The 22,669-nt window shown below is 37.9% G+C and overlaps 1 protein-coding gene across 1 annotated transcript in view; it reads left to right on the forward strand.

Annotated features, from left to right (window-relative positions):
- nbeab (neurobeachin b) overlaps window positions 1–22,669 on the forward strand; it is a 364,245-nt gene that overhangs the window by 211,574 nt on the left and 130,002 nt on the right. The window contains exons 35-36 of the mRNA XM_084717359.1: window positions 499–607; window positions 4,846–5,012. Coding sequence (XP_084573485.1) covers window positions 499–607; window positions 4,846–5,012 — 276 coding nt within the window. The remainder of the gene's footprint in view (window positions 1–498; window positions 608–4,845; window positions 5,013–22,669) is intronic.

Raw genomic sequence — 22,669 nt, forward strand, 5'->3', positions numbered from 1 at the left:
CAGTTTCGTGCTAGCGACTCATTTCATGTCTTTAGCAGTATCAAATACCATTGTAAAATAACCCTCTCCACTGATACATGTTAAATGCAACACTGTCTACTTCTTGTTTTTGGTTTTATATTGTTTGATCATTAGAAGGACATTATTTTATTAAAAGGCTCGCGCATTCATTGGTTCTCTCTGTTTTTATTAAAAAGTTTTAACTCCGACTAATTTGGCAGAAAGAATTTAAGAGGGTCACACTGGATGAAAAAAGATGTTAAATGCAAAATTGTGTTTATTGAAACAACAAACTACTTCTAATTTAGGATTTACAAAGGTGCATTGTTTTTTCTGTACTTTTGTACATAATGTTTCTTTTCCCTTTGTGAAAACTCATAAATAAAATGGAATAAAAAATAAAATAACACACGTTTACACATTTCCTAATTATTGATGATATGTTTATGAAATTGTGTGTGAGTCTGCTGCATTTAAACTTTCTCTGCCATGTTAAAGGTTGCTCTGCCACGCCATGAAGGACCACATAGTTCGGGTTGCTAACGAGGCCGAGTTCATCCTGAACAGACAGCGAGCGGAGGACGTCCACAAACACGCAGAGTTTGAGGTATAAACTGTGACATCCTGTTTCACAAGGTAGATGTATTTATCATTATTCAACACAGGGTTGTATAACAAGATAAAGTTGTAGCATTTGCTTCAAAAGAAAAAAATCTTACACAGTAGAGTGGTTGTATAAATAATAATCAAAGAAATAAAAATAAGCAAACTATTTTGGTTAGTAGAGTGCTGAGGATGAAACAGTCTCACAGCCTGAAAGAAGAAGCTACTTAATAGTCTAGTGGTGTTGCAACAGATACTTGTGTATCTCTTGCCAGACAGCAGCAGGGTGAACAGCAGGCTGACAAAACCAAGTTGTCATCCCTGTGAAGTGTGCTCTTCTTACCGTATGTAATGTTGCATGTTTCAACAGCATTGCAACAAATCCTACTTTCACGAAGGTTATAATTTTCAGTTTTTGTTTAAACTGTTTTAGAGGGGTGTTGAATCAACTGTATGATCACTTTAGTGACAGTAGTTTGAGTTTTTTTTTTTTTTTTTGTGATGTTTTAATTTCAGACATGGGTTTAATACGAGACATGAAACAATTTAAATTCTTGCTTCTGAAATCAATTGCTAAAATTGTCTGTCTCACAAATTATTGTATGAAAGTGAGTATAATCCACAGTGAATAGCACTATTACGGATCACTAGTTCTTCAAATTCAAATGTTACTATCTTCTGTGGAAAATGGAATATTTTGTCAGTTTTCTAATTGAACCCTAAACAAATCCTATTAGTATAGAAAATGCCATTCAACTGCATATGCTCAGTAATCTTGTCTCTCTGTGTCCTCCTGAGGATTAAATCCTCACCCTTACAATTCCCATAAAAAGAATTTAATTACTGCTAGCAAAGGGAATTGCAAGCAATATTAATTTAGGATTCTGATATGAGCTTTTGCCAACCAACTCAGGGGATAACCTCCTCAGTCTGTATTTAGCTCACATGCATCAAACCACTCCTGTTTCAGACATGAAGGGAAAAGCTTACAAGGTTTTAGCAATTTTTGAATGTTAGGTTTGTTGCAGTGGTGAGTATTTAGCTTTTATTTTACACGAATGGTTGTCTGTATAGAATATATGCAAAGAAAACCCAATGCCTCTGTATTTTTTAGCACAAGCTAGTCAGCAAAATAACACATGGAGCAAATAAATGCCATAGAGACTGATAGAAAACTATAAATAAATCTTGCTATATTAGAAGTTGGTTTGGCTATTGTGTAACATTAGAAGACATATATATGTGTGTGTGTTTGTGTGTAATCACACAGACAGACACGTACTTGCAGCACCTCTGTTAGCAGCTTGTACATGTGAGGAGTGATGAGTTTCTTATCTGGGAAGAGCAGCCATCCTCAAACAGCTGCTTGATATACAGTTCTTGAGGATCCTTGACCTGCAAGATAAACTGGAAGAGACGGCTAGATATGCAATGTCAGGAGAAGGGGGGGGAAGTGTACCTGGCCCCATCCGTTCTGTCTGCCAACTCCAGACAGCCTACACTTTTCATCTAGCTCTGACGTTACTTTATTACCCACTCTCCAAGATTGAAGATTCAGGACGCAGATAAGACATTTTTACAATTAAGTTGGTGTCACGGCGACGCGTCATATGCTTTAAAGTGATAAATAACGTTTGATATTTGTCACGGCGTCACGTGGTGATGCAAGGTGACAAGCAGAGATTGAGTTATCTGCTTTATGAAGAATATGGTGAAGTATAATATCTGACAGAATTCAAATTTGAAGCAGGAAATTCAATTAACTTCCAGCTTCTGTTAGCAAATTAGATTTGGAATATTAGCAGGAGTTCCCCCAGGGTGGTGTAGTAAGACAATCTTGTTTTAGCTGCAAAGATAGAGTCAGATGTGCTCCTCCAGATTACTTTTTGCCACCTGGAACACTTTGAGAGTCGCACCCACTTCTGGAAATTGATTTAAAACCAATATTGCCTATTTTCATATCGTGGCCAATTAATTTTTAAATAGATTATTTTGGTATTAGCACTCTTACACATAAATATCATTAATTGGACTATTTTATCCCTGATAATTTTAGTGGTCAATTTATTTTTGCAAGCTACAGAGGGTATTGTGTTCTTGCCATGGACAAATGTAACTTGGGGAACTTGTAAGACAATCAAATCCTTCAATGAGACACAAAGGTTGAAGATTCAAGAAATTGTAAGAGATTGTCAGCTTTAGTGATAATACTATTATTACTTCTGGTTCTCTTGCCTTAAAGTCATTGGGTTTTTTGAATGGGTTTCTGGGTTGATAATTGAAATAAAATCTGTGGTAAACACAAGCTAAAGAGGTTTTCACATTTTGTTCCAGAATACTTTACTAGCATTGAATACACCATTTGTGAATTTTGAAGCTTCTCCGTGTCTTAAAATAGTGGTTTCTACCAAGTGGCCAAATGAACTAAAGTGGTTGTCGTTGAAATTAAACATCATCACATGAAACACGACCCACTTAGTGGTTTTAACATGAAATCATGTGGCAGTGATTGCATTTATGGTTCAAAAATCATTAAAGTTAAGATTATCTTGCTTAATCAAACGTGTCAATATCATAAAATTTTCTTCACCACAGAGTTTATTTTCTGCACTAATCCAAAATCAAATGGAAAACTCCTATTAGTTTTTTGAGGAGGGAACCAGAGTGATGATAAATTCCAGGTTGGCCTGCGTCATCCCGACAGTATTCTATATCACCTCAGCAGCGGTTTCAACTTATTTTGAGGTATAAAAGTACAGTACTTTTCTTCTGCTGTCTGAAGTTTATATAACTGGGAATTTAAACTTACAACATTTTATTCTCTAGGTTATTGGTTTAAAATATACATGATCAGACTATTCTACCAGAAGTGTTGTGACAAGATTTTATCACGGTTGCAAGATTGCCTCCACCAAGTGGGCAATGCCTTTTCTCTCTGTGCTCTAATTAGAGTTGAGCAAGCTTGGTGCCGTGGTGAATTTTCTCCTTTCCTGTTTTCTGCAGATCATGTTGAAAACCAAATTTTGTAGGTGGTTAAAAGATTATGCTGGGGGAAACTATAAAAGCAACATATGTACACATCTTAAGTTAGGTAATGTTAGCAAAACACTAGCTAACTAGCTAGGTAATCTACATCAATCGTTAGCAAGCATTTTGCTAAAATTAGCTAATGCTAGTTAAGAGGAGTGCCAGTATTCCAATTTTTTTTTTTTTTTCATCACTCCACGCTTTAAAATGTGACACTTGACACTTGAAAATGTAAATGACAGTTGTCAGGACATCAAACCAATGATATGTTGATCTTTACAAATCAAGACTCGTTAGGCTAACAGTAGCATAGCTTTCAGTGCTACAAACAAATATGATTTAATTGAAAAATTGAATCGCATTGTGGATTTGGAGAATTGTGACACCCTTACTATTTAACTAGCTAGCTAATGTACAAGTAGCTAGCTAGTTAGTTGGCATTTTGCTTAGTTGACAAGGTACCAAACTTGTTCAGTTGTTATTGGCGCAGAACAAAAAGGGGTGACTTTGGAAGGGTCACTTGTAACACTCTTACATATTGCATTAACTGTGTTATCCTTATTAGTGAAAGAAACCAATTGTATTATTAATTGGGCCCCACATTTATGTGTTTCTTATATCCAAGGACGGCTTGTTACATTTAAGTAGTTTTTCAGAAATGAAGGAAAATGTGAAAAAAAAATGTACAGTTGCCCTGGGTCTCCCCTACGTTTTGTTTTAGAGTATGGCTGCATGTTTACATTTTACATCGTTCCTACACCAGGGGACAATAATGTGTAGCTTTGTTAACCTTGACAGGCTCTATTCTGTGTGGATCTATTAGAGCTTTTTCCCCTCTCCTCTAATAGCACCATCCACGGCTACCTAGCAGGGAGCCTCATCTGTCCGCAGTTAGGGAATGGACTGCCTTCATGTGCTTGCCATGATTTACTACACTCCTCGGAGGGAGCAGAAATATATCTCTCAGCTGTCCACTAATATCTTTATGCACTCAAGTGTGTTGAATGAAGCCATAACATTCTTCAGTGTGACAAATGCTCCATTAGAGGGTATATATTATTCTGGTTTTATTCAAGTAAAACATTCTCAAATGCTATTAGTACAGTGTCAGACATCACTCTTCGCTGTGGATACTGTAGCAAAAGCCATAAATATACAATGAGCTTCACACTATGCTTTTCTTTCTTTTTTCCTCTTTGTTAAATCTCAAATTAGTCCAACTGTGCCCAATATGCTGCTGACAGAAAAGAAGAAGAGAAGATGTGTGACCACCTGATCAGTGCCGCCAAACACAGAGACCATGTGACGGCCAACCAGTTAAAGCAGAAAATCGTCAACATCCTCACCAACAAGCACGGCGCCTGGGGGACGCTGGCCCAGAGGTAAGCCCCTCACCTTGAGACCAAACACGGGCCAATATGTTAAGTCTTTAACGTGAACCAAAGCTGCTCCGCCGGGGCGCAAAAGTTACCTGTTCACACAAACTCTGCCGTGATGGGATTGGACCACCAGTTAATGTCATTTTCCCAGGATCCGATAGGGTCAGCGATCGGGTCAGCAAACGCAATTACAGTGTAGAGTGGCTTAATCCCCCGGGGACAGCTGATTGGCCGGTTGTCCGACAGACCGGGATAGAGGAAGGGGAGGAAAGGGGGTTGGGGGTGTTTCTGCAAGTGTTGTCCAGGCATTCATTGACCCGCTCAGTAACACAGCCCAGCACCTGGTGGTAGTTGCAGACTTCCCCATGGGCCCTGTTAAAATAACCGCCGGCTCTCCTGCTCTGCCTCCCACCTCTCGCCTGCATCCACATGGTCCCACAGATACAGAGCGGAGTGGCAAGATCAAGAGACAAACAGAGGTGTTACAACATACTGCTTTTATTTTGCACTGAGCTAAGACTGAGAATTTGAACATTTATCCAAGGAAACTAATTTTTTTTTTCTTTTTTATAGAGCATTATATGCCTTGCTTGGTCCCCAAACTTTGATGCCAGTTTTATTGAAGCTTATGAGAGGTGCATGGAGAAGCAGACTATACACTAATTTTTACACAATCCACCACTGCTGATTTGACAAAACAAATCTAGAGCTGCAACAGTTAGTCCATCAATCAATTAGTCAATCAAAAGAAAGCGTACTGCCATCGGTTTTAATAACTGACTAATTTTTTCAGTCATTTTTCAAGCAAAAATGTCAAATATTTGAGGGCTCCAGCTTTTTAAATGTGAGCATTTGCTGATTTTCTTTGTCATTTGTCATCATTAATGAAGAGTCTTTAGGTTTTAGATTGTTGGTTGGACAAAAGAAGGAATTTGAAGACTTTGGCACTTTGGGCTCTGGGAAATTGTGATGAGCGTTTTTCATAATTTTTTGACATTTCATAGACTAAAGGCCATTTACACTGGACAAAAAACCCACTAACACCCAGCAACATCTGTTTTTTGTCTCCAATCGCTGCCATATTCGGCAGAGGCAATGCAGGCTTTTCACTTCCATCTGTAACTTCTGCCACTCACATACACATGTGCTGCTTGGCTTGACTCGGTTTGACTTGGGGCATCAGCCCAGTAGAGTGGAGTTTGCATCTGCCTGAAGATGTGTATTTATGGCACAATTGTCTGTAGTTGAGCATAAACATTTTATTTTACTATAAATTCTTCACAACAAAAATCTGTCATTATTTTGTTCTATCTAAAAAGCTTTGATTATGAAGCAGCAAAATCAGGAAATGTTGGGTTTTCATCAGCAGTAACTTAACACAACTCCTTTCAGCTGAAAGTGAACATGAAATAGGAAAAAAAGCAGATACTTGAAAGTACAAAGAGCGACACAGGAGAGAAACTTAACTTAAAAAAATGGATTAATCCCCTAATTTTAGTGGGTTTTGCTGTGTTTCAAAAAACTGCATATATGCACACATTTTGGTGTAAAAATAGTATTATCATGAAAACAATCTGATGATTTATCAGTAATGAAAATAATTGTTAGCTGCAGCCTTGCATGTATCTTTTATTCATCTAACAGCATGTGTGCAAAACTAGGAATTTTAAGTTGCTGCTTGCCGGTGAAGTTGTAGTGGGGTTTATTCCGAGACTCATTACCGTCTGTAAAAAAAAAAAGAAAATCACTAGATGCAGGTCAGAAGTAGAAACGTACAGTAAAGAGAAAAGTGTTCACCCAAACATTGACCCAAGTATGTTTGTTAATTGAGCTGTGAGCTGCAGTCTGCAAAACCAAGCACTTCTCCCACAATCCACCACTGCTGGTTTGCCAACACAGCCCCTTTGCTGAAACAGTAGCTTTGGTTTTGTTATTACATTTTGAAAATACAATGCAGCTGTTCAACCTTGTTCGCTGAAATTGGGTTTGTTTCATATCTTAAACCATGTTTACCGTTGTCAAGAAAAATATGCTAGCTGGTGTAATTACTTTTTATGGCTGTATTTTATGTCTTTGACTCGCAGTAAAGTTCAAAGAGTTTCCATCCAAAAACAGCAGATGTCATGAGCAGCTACATTTGGTTTCTTTTTTCATGGATTCATGGAAGATTATGCACTCAGGCCAGTGTGTGTTTCTAAGAGGCCATTAATTTGTTGTGATTAATTTTAGAGCTACTTCAAAGAACGTGAAGAAAAATTGTGTTTGCTATCATATGTATTGTCAAATGAAAAAAATATCTTGGCCATAACTGAAAAGGTTACAGTATTGAAGTACAGATTTTCATAAGACTGACTGAACCTTAGCAGAAGTACCCATGACAAAATCCGTTGGATTGAATTCTGGGCTCTTGTTCAAATATTTATGGAGCCCCTCTCAGCAGCAGAGCATTTGCATTGAAACAAAAGGTTATTGAGCGTGGGTGCATTGTAAATGATACTGCAAAACTTCCAACAAATTCAAATTTAATGGTAACCTGCTGGTGAAGAAAAATGATGCAATATGCTCACAAGCTCAAGGCAGTGTTGCAGTTCAGCAGCTTAGTCTTATTCAATGCTACATTAACTTTCCCATTTATGCTGCTCTTGTAAAATATAAAGCCCTCAAGCATTTTGAGGTGGCTGTCTGTTATGTCTGTGTGTGTGTGTGTGTGTGTGTGTGTGTGTGTGTGTGTGTGTGTGTGTGTGTGTGTGTGTGTGTGTGTGTGTGTGTGTGTGTGTGTGTGAGAGAGAGAGAGAGAGAGGCAGAGACTTTAGTTGTTAATGTTTGTTTTCACCCTCATGCGCAGAAATTGCTTTGCCTTTTGCTCCTAAGTTCTGCCTGGAGACTTGCCAAAGGACATTTATCATTTGACTTGAATATATTATAAACAAAATTATTCTCAGGCAGACAGGAGACAGACACGAGTATAACTTATATGTTTATATTCTGTTGGTCGCACTTTATTTTACAGTACACTAAAACAACATAACCAGCCATACTCCATCAAATTATTAGACCGTTATGAGACATACTTAGAGGGTAATTAAGGACACATTACAGCAGAACTGTACTGTAAACTAAAGTGTATTATTTCCCACTGTTAAGTCTGTGCAGTCACCCATAGACAACACGTTCCTCGACTTCTATATTTTGGCCTTTACTTGGTAGTTCTGGTTCACACATTTTTTTTAAGGGGAAGTAGCATATATGTAATTTCACTTTATTTTACAGTACAGTTCTGTTGTAACGTGTCCCAAATTACTCTGTAATTAAGTCTTATAAAGGATCTAATACAATCAAATAAACAACATTATTTCTAGTTTTTGTCTAATGTGACACAAAGTATGGCTTATTGTGTACCATTAGGTGTATAGTATCTAATTACTATCTCATAAAGAACATATTAATTATAGTTTGTCAAATTTGTCACACAGTACAGCTTGTTATGCTATGTTAGTGTATTGTAATATAGTGCAAACCATTTTTCCTTCTACCAGCATGTATTTTCAGTTGTGCTCATTAGATTGATAAAACCACCTGGTCTGCCATTACATTATTTTTTTTTTTCCGAATTACACACATCTGCAAATTATCCGCATCCCTGAGGGCCACTCCATTTTGAGCTGTTGTTTTCTTTGCGACAAACGGCATAAGAAATGGTCTTGCAGCACATACAACAACAACAGCCGCCGACAAGGAAATAATCTGTGTGCGGCTTGAAAACAGCTGCTCTGCAGTCATGTGATCTGAGTGAAGAATAAGCAGATCAGACCCTATGGTGCCCTGTTAGATCATACTATATGCTTGCTTGATGATGAATGTCCCCCTGTATAGAGTCAGCATAGGAAAATCAATACTCCTCAAATTGAAACAGTATAGGGTGGTATTGATCCGCCGTGCTAAATCAAAATGAGGAGGCTTTGATACATCTCTGCGAGACAGCTCCCTGCCCAGTAATGACACACTATCAATTTTAGCTTTGCACTGATAAATCAAGTTGAAAATTGGATGTCAGAGTTTTTTCCAGGGAGAGAGTGATTTTCCCTGCCCTCTGGTCCCCTCTGCTGTTGACCCCTGAACCCTGCCAGTGGATTATAAAGTTCAGTCTCGTCCAAAGTGAAAGTAGATGTCAAGGCGAGACTGATGAATTCATTGAAGAGCAGCGTCCACTGCTTCTGCAGCATATACGACAATTTTACTGTGACTGTACTGTCAAGTCTTACTCATACTGCTGAACAGTAAATTTAAAAAATACTATAATTCATTGAACTATGTAAAATATACAGCTAGAATATACCGCTACATGCTAACTTATTGTTTTGTGTAGTCCATTTTTATTACATTATTAAAATTTAAAAGCATTACAAATATTTTTATATTGTATACAGACAATATATTTTTATTGGTGTTTATGGCAGTTTTAGTACATGTTGTGCAGGTTATAAAGCCTTACACAGACAAGTACTACTGACGCTTAAACTTAAAGGGGATAGTGTGGATTATTTGAAGTGGGGTTATATGAGGTACTTAACAATAGTCAATTTGGAGAAGCAGAGAGGAGTACCAGCATGGAAGCTAAGTAATACACTGCTGTGGACAGGGTCAGCAACAAAAGGTATTTTAGCCAATTAAAAAAGGCCCATTTAAAAAACAAAATCAGTTTGAGTGTACGCTATATTTAGAATATTTTCACTGCTTTACCTCACCGTCAGATAGTTGTTATATAACTCACATATCCCTTAGATAAATACTGAGCTTTGTAAAGTAGCTTTTAGGTTTTTTTTGCACCAAATAAATAGAATAAAATACAAAAGGTATTGAATCTGGACATGTACGTGTCAATAGATTTTTTTAAGTTTCTACTAGATGATATGGTTGTTGTACAGTGTTCCTGCTTTGGCTGAATGTACATGTGGTTGCTATTTATTGCTTTTAGTTGACTTTTCTGACATTTTATTGTTTATATTGGTTTCAGACTTGCTATTTTCCCTTTTCAGCATTTCTACTAGGTGTTCTTTTTTATTTGATTGTTTTTTCATCAATTTTATTGTTATTATTGATGCTGTTATCATCATACATTGTATATTCTTTTAGCCTGTATGACTGTGAGCTCATTGCTGTGAAACAAAATGAACATTAGTCATATATATCGATTTCTCCAAACCAACCAGACTTCATAGAAAAAATCAGTAATTTTACATTGCAGAATGTGGGAGGTGCTGGTCTCCTGCTGCCTCGATCTGTTAGTTTGTGTGTGTTATTGCATGACTTTGGTGAATCTGATCTAACCTTTTAAAACACTGAAGTCACACAATAACACAAACAAACTGGCAGATCAAGCCAGTAGTTAACCAGCAACTCCTGTGATGTAAAATCACTGATTTTGCCAGTGGAGTTTGGTTGGTTTGTAGAGAGCGATATTTGGCTTCTATAACCATGGTTTCCCCCAGAAAATGCTGTCAGATAGCAAATTAAAGTGGTGAAAATATTCTAAATATAGTGTACACTTAAAAGGATTTTAATATTTTTTTTAGGTGGCTAAAATTATACATTTTGTTTCAGACCCTTAGCTTATTACACCAATAGATGAAACACTGATTATTGATAAGTACCTCACATAACTCCACTTTAAATAATCCAAACTATTCCTTTAATGTCCACAATCGGCGCTTCGGTGAACTTATCTTGTGTCATTCTCTACCATTCATTCACCAGCACCCCTCAGATCCTAATTGTTTCGACACAGGCACCCTAACAGAAACGTAAGAGGGGCTGAAGGAGACAAACCTCCCTTTGTTCCCATTCGGGCGTCCGTGTTCACATCAGCAGCATCAGTGACAGCTGACGGAGGAGCCTCCGCTGGCCCCCACAGCAGACCTTAACCTTACCTGACTAGTGTATTGATTGTCAACATTTCTTCTGTATAATTACTTTTTTGTAGCGGCGGAGAGAAAGGAAAATGGCGGCGTATATTGATCTGCGGCAAGGCAGTGAAACAGCCGTTTCCCTTGACTAACAGTGAGTTTCATCTCTCACACTTGATGAATGGTAACAATCTGCCTGTGGATAATAACTTTGTGATGGAATGAACCTTTTTACTCACGATGTGCCCGGAGTATTTGGTCTCGCCTGAAAGGGTTATCAATTCTAATAGAAGTCTGCCAGCTCAGGGGTGGGGGGTTCCTTCAGAGGACCTTACAGCCTCAGAGGGTTTGAGGTCTGATGACCCCTCTGGGGCAGAAACGCAAGGCCAAGGTCTCTGGTTGAGCCTGACAGTATAAACAGAAGTCAGCCTGACGATGTAGTATATATATTTCAAAAATATTCTTTTGGACATCCAGAGTAGCAAAATGTGTTTCTTCCTCTTCAGTTTCTGTGTAAGTTCTAGCAATCAATTTAATATATTCTCTTAAAGCCATATTGTGTAGCATTTCTCTATTAAAATGTTTAAATATGCAGGACATACGTTATGTATTTTATTGAGTTGTAAACTTACATTATCCCAAATTTTTTCAACACTGTTCAAACTAGTGTTAGTTTTAGTTTTAGTCATAGTCTTTTGATTATAATACCATTGAGTTTTTTGTCATATTGCAGTCATCTGAATTGTTTTAGTGTAGTTTCAGTCAACCAAATATCAAAAGATTAACATAACATAGATATATTATAATGAACCAGATAGTGAATGCAAAGATGCAGCATATTCAGTCCAATAACAGTTGCTCGCCTGGTGTTTACTTCCTGGTTATACAGTCCACGCATATACGGTTATACAGCCCCCCCCCCCCCCCCTCCCACTTGTGAGTTCCCACTCGGCCCATGGGCTTTACATTGTGATGACATCACAGATTTTTAAATCGCTTCGAATTGGCTCGAGGAAAGTTTTACAAATAGAAAAACTCCATGGATCAAAAATTCATAATACAAAAAGTCATAACTGACCTTGTTTGCAGTTCAAGGTGTCCTGGCAACAGTTTTATAGATATATTTTATACACTGGTGACCTATGGGGGAAAATGCATTTTGGCTCGGTGGGAATTTTTTTACTGCAATGCCGAGAGTGTCCACTGGGGAAAAATGGCTGCAGAGCTGAGCAGCAAAGCCTTGTCTAGTTGTATAATAAGTCTATGGATTGTAGTTACTAAAGTTTACTAAATCTACAGAAGATTTAGTGTAAAATGTCACAGGTGTAGTTGAGTGCAAGTGTAATTTACAAACTCATAGGCGTGGAGGAAACATCTATTAATCTGTTATTAACATTAAGTATACAACATTTCTGCTCTTTTTTCCCATCATATGGCTAACATTTAGTGTACTGCATTTCTTCAGATGTGCATTCTTCATTTTGTTGCACACTTGTTTCATACATGTGGGGGCAAATTGCTGATCTATGGTAATATTTATTGAGTCAAATGTTAATATATTATTTATTATAGACTAGCTCTGCAGAATGCCCATATATTATTCTATGAATGGTTCCAAAACTACAAACCACAATTTTACCCACAGGACATTTCCACTAAACAATTACTCCAGCAACAGTCAGTCGTTTTGCCTCGTGCATTTTGTTCACTATGGGCACTGTTCCCTAAATTTACAGTGGGAGTCAGTGGGCCTTTTTTACTGCCTGTTCTGTCTGACACTACAGAGCCACCATAGTTAAGAAGTGACATGCAGGTAGTGCTAGTAGCTTCATGCTATTAAGCTATTAAACACTTTAAAAAGCACTAAAATGAGACCCAGAAAGAACTGTGGCTTCAAATAATGTTGACGGTGACATTGTATTAAACGTTGGAGAGCTCTCGAGGAGTGAGCTGGGGGCAGAGCCAGAGCTTCTGGGGGAATAAATACCCCAAGTCATGTCGGATTCTGCTCTGATCCGATCTACTTTACTTCATGAACGCACACAGAGAGGAGAGGGAATAGAAGAAAGACTGGAGGAAAATAACAGCAGGGAACTGGAGTCTGAATTCAATCAGAGACTGGATCTCTTCCCGACTCGTCCCTCCCCGACATTGTTTCTATTTTTCTTTGTTAACCAAAGTGTCAATAGATTTTGTCTTAGTTTTGTCATCATAAATTACTTTTTTTTGTAAGTTATTGTCTTGTTTTCATCAGTGAAAAATGTAATTGATGAAAAACTATGACAAAAATTAACAACCAGTGAAATCAACAGTTGTTCAAACACAGAAATCCATAATTTATTAGTGTTAGCGGTGCGTTTTTTTTGGTAGCCACAACTTGCTATAACTTCAGGGAAAACACATACATCAGAGAGTGAGGAGGGAAGTCACATGAGTCTTTTGAATAGATTTTCATCGGCAATGAAATCAGACGCTATTTCATGACTTCATCAAATTACGTCCTTCATTCTCTCTAATGTGAGAGAGCCCCCTAGTGGTACAACTTACTTATTGTGCGCAGAATTAAAAAATTACTTGTTTGTGTGTTATAACATTTCCCTTGTAGTGGACATCGAGTCAGTATTTTCTACAAAAAAACACATTACAAGGAATCAATTTGGCAATAATAAATTTTCATTTGCTCTACAGTTCTATTTCATTCTTTCTCATTTGATGAATATTGGAAATAAATAGAAAACACATTGTGTCATCTCTCATTTAACATTTTTAATGATACGGTTGTATTTTATTACATTAAAAACTGCTCAGCGGGTAAATCTTGCCTGTTGAACTGTTGGCCTGGTGCTCTGAGCTGTACTGGATCCATCTGTTTGTGGCAGAAAGTCAACTTCTTTGTGTGAAATGACTTGAGATAAAGGCTAATTATGTGGTCACACAAATCAAAATCTGCTCTGCCTCACCCGGTGCTCTGTTTTTTGAAATATGGTAAAAGCTTGAAAATTAGAAGAAACAAGTCCCACTGTACCCTACAAAGGACAGTGGGAGGCTTAATGTTAACATAGACTCACAATATAGTTAAGAATCTCATAAATAAAATAACAGCCTTATGAATGCAAGAACAATATATATTTATGAATTTGATCACTTCACTCCCTCACTGCCAAAAAATGTTTCTGTTGAAATTCCTGCCATCTTGAAATGACAGAAGATGAGCTCTGTTGGCCACACCCACATGTGTTTTACATCACTTGAAAGCCCAGGATATGCTTTTGAGAAGACATCAGAACTCAAATAAGCTAGATGCGTGGTCTTTGAAATAAGGCCTCAGTGTCATGTCCTCCACAGAGCACAAAAATGAATTGCTGGCTCCTAGGAGGTTTAGACTTTAGAAGTTTATACTCTGCCCACTCCACCAAAGCTTTTTTTCTTGGTTTTCTCTGTCCACTTTCTGGCAAGGGATAAAAAAAATACAGCTCTTTTTAAAACAGCTTGCAAGTGCAAATGTTTTTAATTCTTCATTTAATTAGATCTTATTTAAAACATGATGCTCTTTTGTTCCTGCATGCTGATATTCGCTCTACTTGCATTTGTTCTTGACCTACACCAGGCTATTCCCTTGGGGCACTCTTAACCTTGCACACTGTGCTAATTATCTCTGGAAAGAGGCCCATTCACACAATCATCAATTTCATCGGGTGTTGAAATTGAGCTGGGCATCGCCTGACTGTGCCCCATTTCCGATGAAAGATGGGGATCCACAGAGCTGGCGATCCAGGGGAGTTCACCTCCAGTACAGTGCGGCTCCTCATCCCTCGTCTGACCGCGTACGTCTGTCTTCATTACACCGCGTGACCTGGAGTTAATCTTGTTGCTGCTGTGTTGTTTCCCTTTCGTCTTTGTCCAATACCCATTCCTCAGAGTGCCTCTTCTCTATCTCTCAATCTACAAAAGAAAAGTCATATCCAATAACGAGAAGCATTCAGATCTTAGCTCGGTGTCCTCACGACTGCAGCAGTGTTGAGTGCAGTGATGATAAGAAATAGAGAAATTAGAGAGATGAAAGTCTTGTGTACCATTTGCAGCCTTCAGTGATAATCTGATCATGATGTCGGCCATACGGTCACTTAACACTTGGCATTCGACAGACGCATGATCAAACTCGATGTGTTTTTATAGAGGAAATTACTGTGGATTTTTTTTTCTGAGTTTATAGGTTACTTTGAAAGCAGTGGGCTGAGAACCGCTCATCACCATATGGCTGCCAGTCATCACTTTTTGATTCACAGTATCTTTTTTTTTTATCTAGCAGCAGTATGTTGAGGACTGTGGCAAAAAAAAAATGTTCACCAAAAAAGAATGCACTGGTTGACAGGCAGCGTTTTAACATTTCTTCACTTCAGTTTTTAGTGTCTGCTGGCTGCCTGATGGTTTTTATAATGCGTGCAATCCCCATCATTACAGACCTGCATGTGTGTTTGTCATTTTAATGGGATCAAAGGACTGGTTCAATTAAGTTCAATATGTTGGCCAAAAGAGACATTGTTTCTGTTCTGGATCGAATATGGAGCCTGAATTTCCCTCCTTAATTCTGTTTGAGCAAGTACATGTTAGGTAGGACAGGGCATGAGTTTTGTTTCAGTATTTTTTTTGGGGGGGGTGGGGGTGGGGGCATATTAAGAGAGTCTTTTCCGCAGGGAGCATCAAACAAAGTATTTTTTTCCCCAAGACTGTTCCACCTAGTCTCGGCCCAATGCCTTGACAACACATCTTTAAAAGATGCATCCAGAGAGGCTTTGTTGGGAAAGGGTCTATTTTAATGCAAATCATGATTATTCCCTAAACCTAGCTAAGTTGTTTTTGTGCCTAAGCCTCCCCAGATTGGAACTGAAAATGTAAAATAGTTTTAAAAAGATAAAACAACTGAAAATAATAAGTCATCTAAGTCACAGTGACTTTTTGTGTCACAGTAACGTAAACTCCATGCTCCAGGGTGCCAGTCCTGTTTTTGATCCATTCATCCACCACAGCCTCATTTCTCCTCACTGTTAATATCTCCTCTCACACCGACAGCCAATCGCAGAACCGTAAGGCAGAACAAGATGAACAGTCTTTGTGGGAAAAAAATTATGCAAGTCAGTCATGACATTTTCTGCATTCCAGCGATTTTTTTACGCACCAAATTGTGTCTTTTCTGCATAAATTGTTGTCAGAAATGTCTTTATTCATGTAAAGGACATTGTGACCACACATTATTCCATATACTGCAGTAAAGCTCTCAGGCATTCTGCAGTGCTTACAAATATATTCCAACTGATCAAAATTCAGATACCCCACACTGTCAACAAATAATGCTGCTGTTATTTTGACAACTGCTGTGTAGCTAATGCTAAATTAGCTTGTCTGCTGGTAGCTAAGCTACTTAGCCAGCTTTAATTATGGGAAAGCAACATTACCTTAATATTAGTAAATAATGGGGATGTATGGATATCAGAGACTCATGGTACAATATCACCATGATAAAAAGTCCATGAATTCTCACAATACAAAGAAAAATGGAAAAAAACATCCTGTATTAAATAATAAATCTGATGTGTACAGCATTGTAAAATTTGTTTTTCCTTTAAACTTAAAGTGCTTCTGCTCTCTTCCTTTAATAAAATAAGATAAAAGCAGTCAGCCATGACAAGAGCAGGTGCAAAAAATTGGCATGAATGTCTTTAGCATTGAATGTTTGAAAAACAAAAACAATGCCGCAGTCAGTAGCTGTCCTTTTCTAAAATAAAATAATGAAATAAATAACCGTGTGATATTGCAGTAGTTATTGTCACAATCTGGTGCGGAGACGGTAGTCAAGATGTTTTTTTTTCACTGTGATATTGGGATATTTGATATATTATTGTATCCCTCGCAAGTCAAGTCGGGTCAAAAATTTATTTAGACAACTCAGTATCACAAATCACACTTTGCCTAAGGGGGCTTTAAAATCTGCACAGTGTGTGACACCCCCCATCCTGTAGACCTTCTAACAAGTGAGAAAAAATCCCTAAGAAAACTCGTTAAACAGGGGAAAAAAATGAAGACACCTCAACAAACAAAAAAGTAAACTCAAAAATCATTATCTAGGTGCTCAATAACTGCTGTCACAACTCATAGCTTACTTCTACTGATACTTGCTTCTTTTATCTGTCTCATGGCAGACTGCAACCATTGCTTTTTAGGTTGTGTACCGGTACCTCCTATTTTACCAGAGGTGTTGTTGCGTATGGTCACGATACCTCTGCTTTCATGTTTTTATTTGGGGGGGCAAATACACGTTCTAAATATTGACAGGACCATGTCCTCTGCATCCCCCTGAAATCTCTGCCTATCTAAGTGGGGCATTAAGGAACTATGTCTTTTGTTTATTTTATTTTGCAATCACGTCATTTCATTTTTTAAAGTTTTAAAAAATGTCAGTGAGAGTTGCATCTCAAACTAATCCTTCGTGGACTTCGCAGCTCACAGTCAAAGCCTGTTGGGACAACTGAAAGTGAAAGAAAAGACCACTTGTCCTCAGTGTTGCACTAAAAACCGACGTGTGTTCAGAGTCCCAGTGTGTGTGATAGAAACCAGTCACTGAGCCTTTGAATAGAATTGTCACTGATTACTGGCATTTATTATAATTACCCCCTACTCATGTCACCAATGGAAGCTTTTAAAAGGAGTATAATGGTGTTTTATTGAATCAGCATGTCCCTGTCCTTCCTCTCAACCGGCTCACACAAATCTCCTCTGAGCATAAATAGAATAAAAAGGAAATCTTTAACCATGAGATCCTCATCTGTCTGCAATCCAGCTGTGTAGATGTTTTAGTCAGCCATTCTGCTTTAAGTGACTCGAGAAACATGGAGGTAATTATTGCTTTTGACAATAGTTCAGTGTAATGTCTTCATTTCAGTGATTTTATCTTAATCATATGGGATTTTATATCTCACAATCAAACCACACGGTAATAGTGTGAATTTGAGCATGGAACACTCTGAAGTAGTGCATATTTTTTGTTTGATTTAACATACAATTCAGTCCTCAAACAAGCTCCTTTTAAACAACTACACAGGTTTTCTCTGCACGGGTTCAAGTTTACCCTTTTACTCGAACACGGATACTATTCTCAGGGTTTGTACAGGGTCTTGAAATCCTTGAAAACGCTTTTAATGTGTTTTCAAGGTGCTTGAATGTTGGATAAAATGCATAAAACTGCTTGAAACTGTAATTGCATTACTTTAATAAAATCATTATCTGTCTGAATAGTTCATTCTGTAGATGAAGAAATAAAATAAGTCGTAACAGATGACAACATGCCGGGGGGTTTCCGTTTTAATGAGCGTTGGCTTGAAAACAAAACAAAAAAAAGAACAAAAAAAATGAAAACGACTTGAATAAAATTAAAGTTATTTGTCTAGTGATTGTTTTATATTCACTTAACATTCAGGTTGTATATGATGTCAAGTCTACTTAAAAACAGGTGACACATTTTGAAACACGAAAATGTGTTTTCCTTTAATTTGTCACTCTTCTATATGAAGTTAGTCCAAAACATAATCAATAGTTTATCACACAATAACAACTGATTTAATGTGACGAAGAAGTGAAATAATAATTTGTGTCCAGTATAAAAGCCCAAAAGGGAAGAGGTAAAGAAAACCTTAATGTATATCTTTGTATGTATCTTGGTATTAATTAACTAGGAATAATAAATATTGCAGAACATAAACAATTAGAGATAACATCCATTGTAGTAGAGAGGCACTTACCTACCCACCGACCTCTTTGTTTTTTTCCTCTTCTTTTCTTTATTAATATTTTTTGTTTGTTTGTTTTCTCTTCTTTCTGCGGATGGCTTGAACTTGCATCATTTAATTTCTTTATTATTCATTGCAATAAACAAAAAAAAGGAAAACAAAAAGAAATTTACCACAGCTGTAGGGGTGCTGGAAATACTTGAAAAGTGCTTGAATTTTATTTTAGAAAAGGTGTAGGAAGCCTGTATTCTCCAACTAAACAGACAAAATATGAGTAAACAAAATAGGGTCTCTGCCGCCCTAATTTAACAGTAGCACTAATAATACATCACCCTCTAATCTAATATGAGCCTCTGTCAGCTGTCAAATCAAAAGTATGTCTCTTTTCCAGAATGATGTTATAGTTTCCTATAAAACTGTTATAAATCCTTTTATTTTCCTGCCCATCTTATTTTGAATTATGCCTGTCAGCTTTCCTTTTTCCTTCTACAAACAAAACACACTCCCTGTAGACTGGTGTGTTAGATCTGGCAACTCAAAAACCTCAACAACTGGCTCCTTGAGGAGAGGTGTGCTTTAAATACCTATTTGAGAGAGAAGAGGAGAGAATAGACGATAGTCCTCTTACACATTTATCCTGCTGCACTTAACAAGTCTGAAAGCCTCCATAAATAATGGTGCTCCTGTTTCCTGTAGGTTATCAGCGCTAGAAAATTAGCTTTTAAAATGCGGTTTGAAATCCATTTGGGTGATTGATGGGTGACGGCGCTAATAAATTTTGCCAGTTTCTAGGAGGCCGGCTCACAGCCATTCTTTATGGTTGTCATGAAGCCAGACACATTTGATGTGGAGAATAAGGAGGTCTCGAGCCAACTCAGCTTAATAAAGAATGCTATTGGATGGACAATTTGTTGTTGTTCCACAGACAATACAGGCAACTAGCTTTCTGTTAATGATTCTGAAACAGGAACTGTGTTTTATCTGCCGTCCTGAGATGTGGGGATCAGGTTGTTAGCTTTTACAAACATATTAAATGGTTCAAATGTGTGCATGTGCTTGCAAGTACAATTTTAGTCTATGGTTCTGAGTCTCACATGACTGAGGATCAAGTCAAGACAAGTAAAGTGGAATTTTATTTGCCCCCAGAGGGGCAATTGGTTGTGCAGCAATAAAAAAAAGAAAAGAAAGAAAAGTAATGTCACACAGTGTCACAGAATATCAAAAAACACACAAGGCTGTTAAATACTACATATGATAAGAGATTAAAAACAACAAACAAAATATTAAAGGAGAAATACATAATATTTTTTTACTGTACTAATATAAAATAACCACGTACGTGATCAGATAGCCCTTCTCTATACACGTGCTGGCTTGGCTTTACTTGGTTAAACTTGGCACATCATCCCAGCACGGCAGGAGTTTATATCCCATGTTAGTCCTGTCTTATTTTGTTTATTTAAATGCTTTCATTATGGAACAGCAAAATGGGAAATGTTGGGTTTTGATCAGAGGTAATGTAACACAACTCCTGAAAGAGTAAAATGAAGCAGATACCTGAAAGTGCGAACAGTAACACAAGAGAGAAACTAAACTTCGTGACAGAGATTTAGTTAGAAGGTACAAAAGTACTGAACTTTTTCACAATATTCACTTTTTGAGGTGGAGAAGGGCAGTCATCATAGTTTGCCACATTGACGAGGCATCACTGCAGCCCGCTTAGAGGCGGGTCTTGCACGCTTCGGCTCTACTCTGAAGATCCTTCTTGGGCACAACTCGGCACAGCTCAGCAAGTGAAATGCAGTAATAGAAATGCAAATCAGCACAGCGCGGTCTGACTCAGGGCAGGCAAAAGTGCCAGTGGAAAGCCCCAAGAGATTAAAGAAACATGCTGAGTTACAGCTTGCACGTTGTTATTAGAGTTCAAATTAATGCCGAATGTTTGCTGAATGAGTAAGTGTCTGTTTATGAGTCATGAGAAATCATGAATAATCTTTTAGAAGGAGCAGATGTTTTCAACGGTTAAAATGGACAATATGTTAATGGAGTCTGACAGGCAGTGAGACGCACAGTCACTGAACTCCGACTCCAGAGTGGGTGTTTTTAAAACAGTGGGCTTTTGTTTTTAGGATAACAGGCTTAGTTTAACATCAACACACGATTGACAGAGTTATAAAAAAATCAACAACAGCTGGTTTATTATTTGCTAACAGTAGATATTAGCTGATCAACTTACAGTGTCGGACTTATAGTCACTTGTCATTGTCAAAGTATTATGTTACACTTACATAGGTTTATTGTCCCTGTTACCCACCAAGCTTAAAGTCTGAGGAGGAGGAGGAGGAGGAGGAGGAGGAGGAGGAGGAGGAGGAGGAGGAGGAGGAGGAGGTGGGGGGAAACAACTCAACCTTATACTGTATATTAAATAATGATTCAACCTATTTAATAAACCTTTTATGGCTCTAATCACTATTTGGACTACAGGGCACATTTCTGAATCCCAGAGTCTTACAATGTTGCCACTTTAAACTTCTTGCTTATTCCTTAATTCCCACCATTTTTTTAAAGACACGGCTGTCCTGTCTGGTGGCTTGTTGCCACCTCACAAATGTGCTGTGTTAGAGCTCAGTAGCTCTCCATCAGGAGTGTAATCCTCCGTTCTGGACCACCCTCAGAGAGGAGGTTCCTTCAGTGCAGCACTTTGGCACGGTCCAAAAACCCCTTCTAGCGGTGACCAGGCAGTCTAGAATATCACACAGGTCCTCCTCACACAGCAGAACACCACATTCAAACTGGAACCATCTGCACAGGACAGAAGAAGGGGAGGACGCATCAAAATGTTGGCATCCAACTCATTAATTAATCATTTTGTTCTACTTTTATTTGCCGTTAAAGATGAATGAAGATATTTTGGCTTAAACTAAAGTTTTACTCCAATGATCGTCCTTAAGAGACCAAATAAAAAGCATCAAATGTGGTTAATACTGTTATAAGGGAATCTTCAAAGTGGCGGATTTATCCCCCACTGGCATCTGCTGTCTGTTTGCTCTAAGAATTAGGGGACATAATCTTCAGCAGTAATCGCCCAGTTGCCTACAGTGGATTTACATTTTTCACACTGTGTAATCTTGCATTTACAATATCATTTACGTGGGTTTCTCCTTTCAACCCACATGACATCTCTCTTTTCCTCAGTTAAGCTTTGAGGGAGATTGACAGGGGACAAGCTCAAGGCGTTCAGTCTTGCTTTGCATACAGCGGCTCATGATACTTTGTGCATACAATGAGTGCACACACACACACATACGCACATACACACACACACGCACACACTCACACATACTCAGTTTTGATTGATACTTAACTGAAACTGAGCTCTTGTTGCTGTCAGAGCGCGGCTAAATCTCCTGAGCCTCTTGATTTCTGACATTTGTAGATATTATATTCATGGAGCATGCAGGCAGTATTTTGTGATGTGATCCCCTGTAACACTTTAATCTGTTTAGACTGCTTCAATACTGTGGCAGGGAAGGGGGCAGAAACCATACAATGCAATAGACGGCTGCCTGCCAAGGTCTTACTGTATCCTTCACGCACTGAAAAATCTCCACTTGGATGTGGACACATTGTACAACATCCAAGGTTTTCATTTGGAGCTTTGGGTGGCTGCCTCTAGTGGTTTACTTTTTTATAATATGGGGGTAAAGGAAACATTTTAGGTAAAAATATAAGGACAAGACTGCACTAACAAAGAACAATTTAATCCAAGATTAGTTCTTATCAGAGTTTAGCAAATCGGAGTTTATAGAGTGAATTTAAGCAAAGCTCTGTTGCACAATTAAAAACTTACCTCTGTTTAGTAAATCCAAATTTCGAGATACTAGCCAAAATTAAATAGTCTAATTAATGTGGACATGCTTGTTTGCCAAAACTAATATAAATAAATAAAAAATAAATTTGCATGCTATTGGGACTA

This window comes from Lutjanus erythropterus, chromosome 4, assembly GCF_056507025.1.
Source record: "Lutjanus erythropterus isolate fLutEry1 chromosome 4, fLutEry1.hap2, whole genome shotgun sequence".
NCBI lineage: Eukaryota > Metazoa > Chordata > Actinopteri > Lutjaniformes > Lutjanidae > Lutjanus > Lutjanus erythropterus.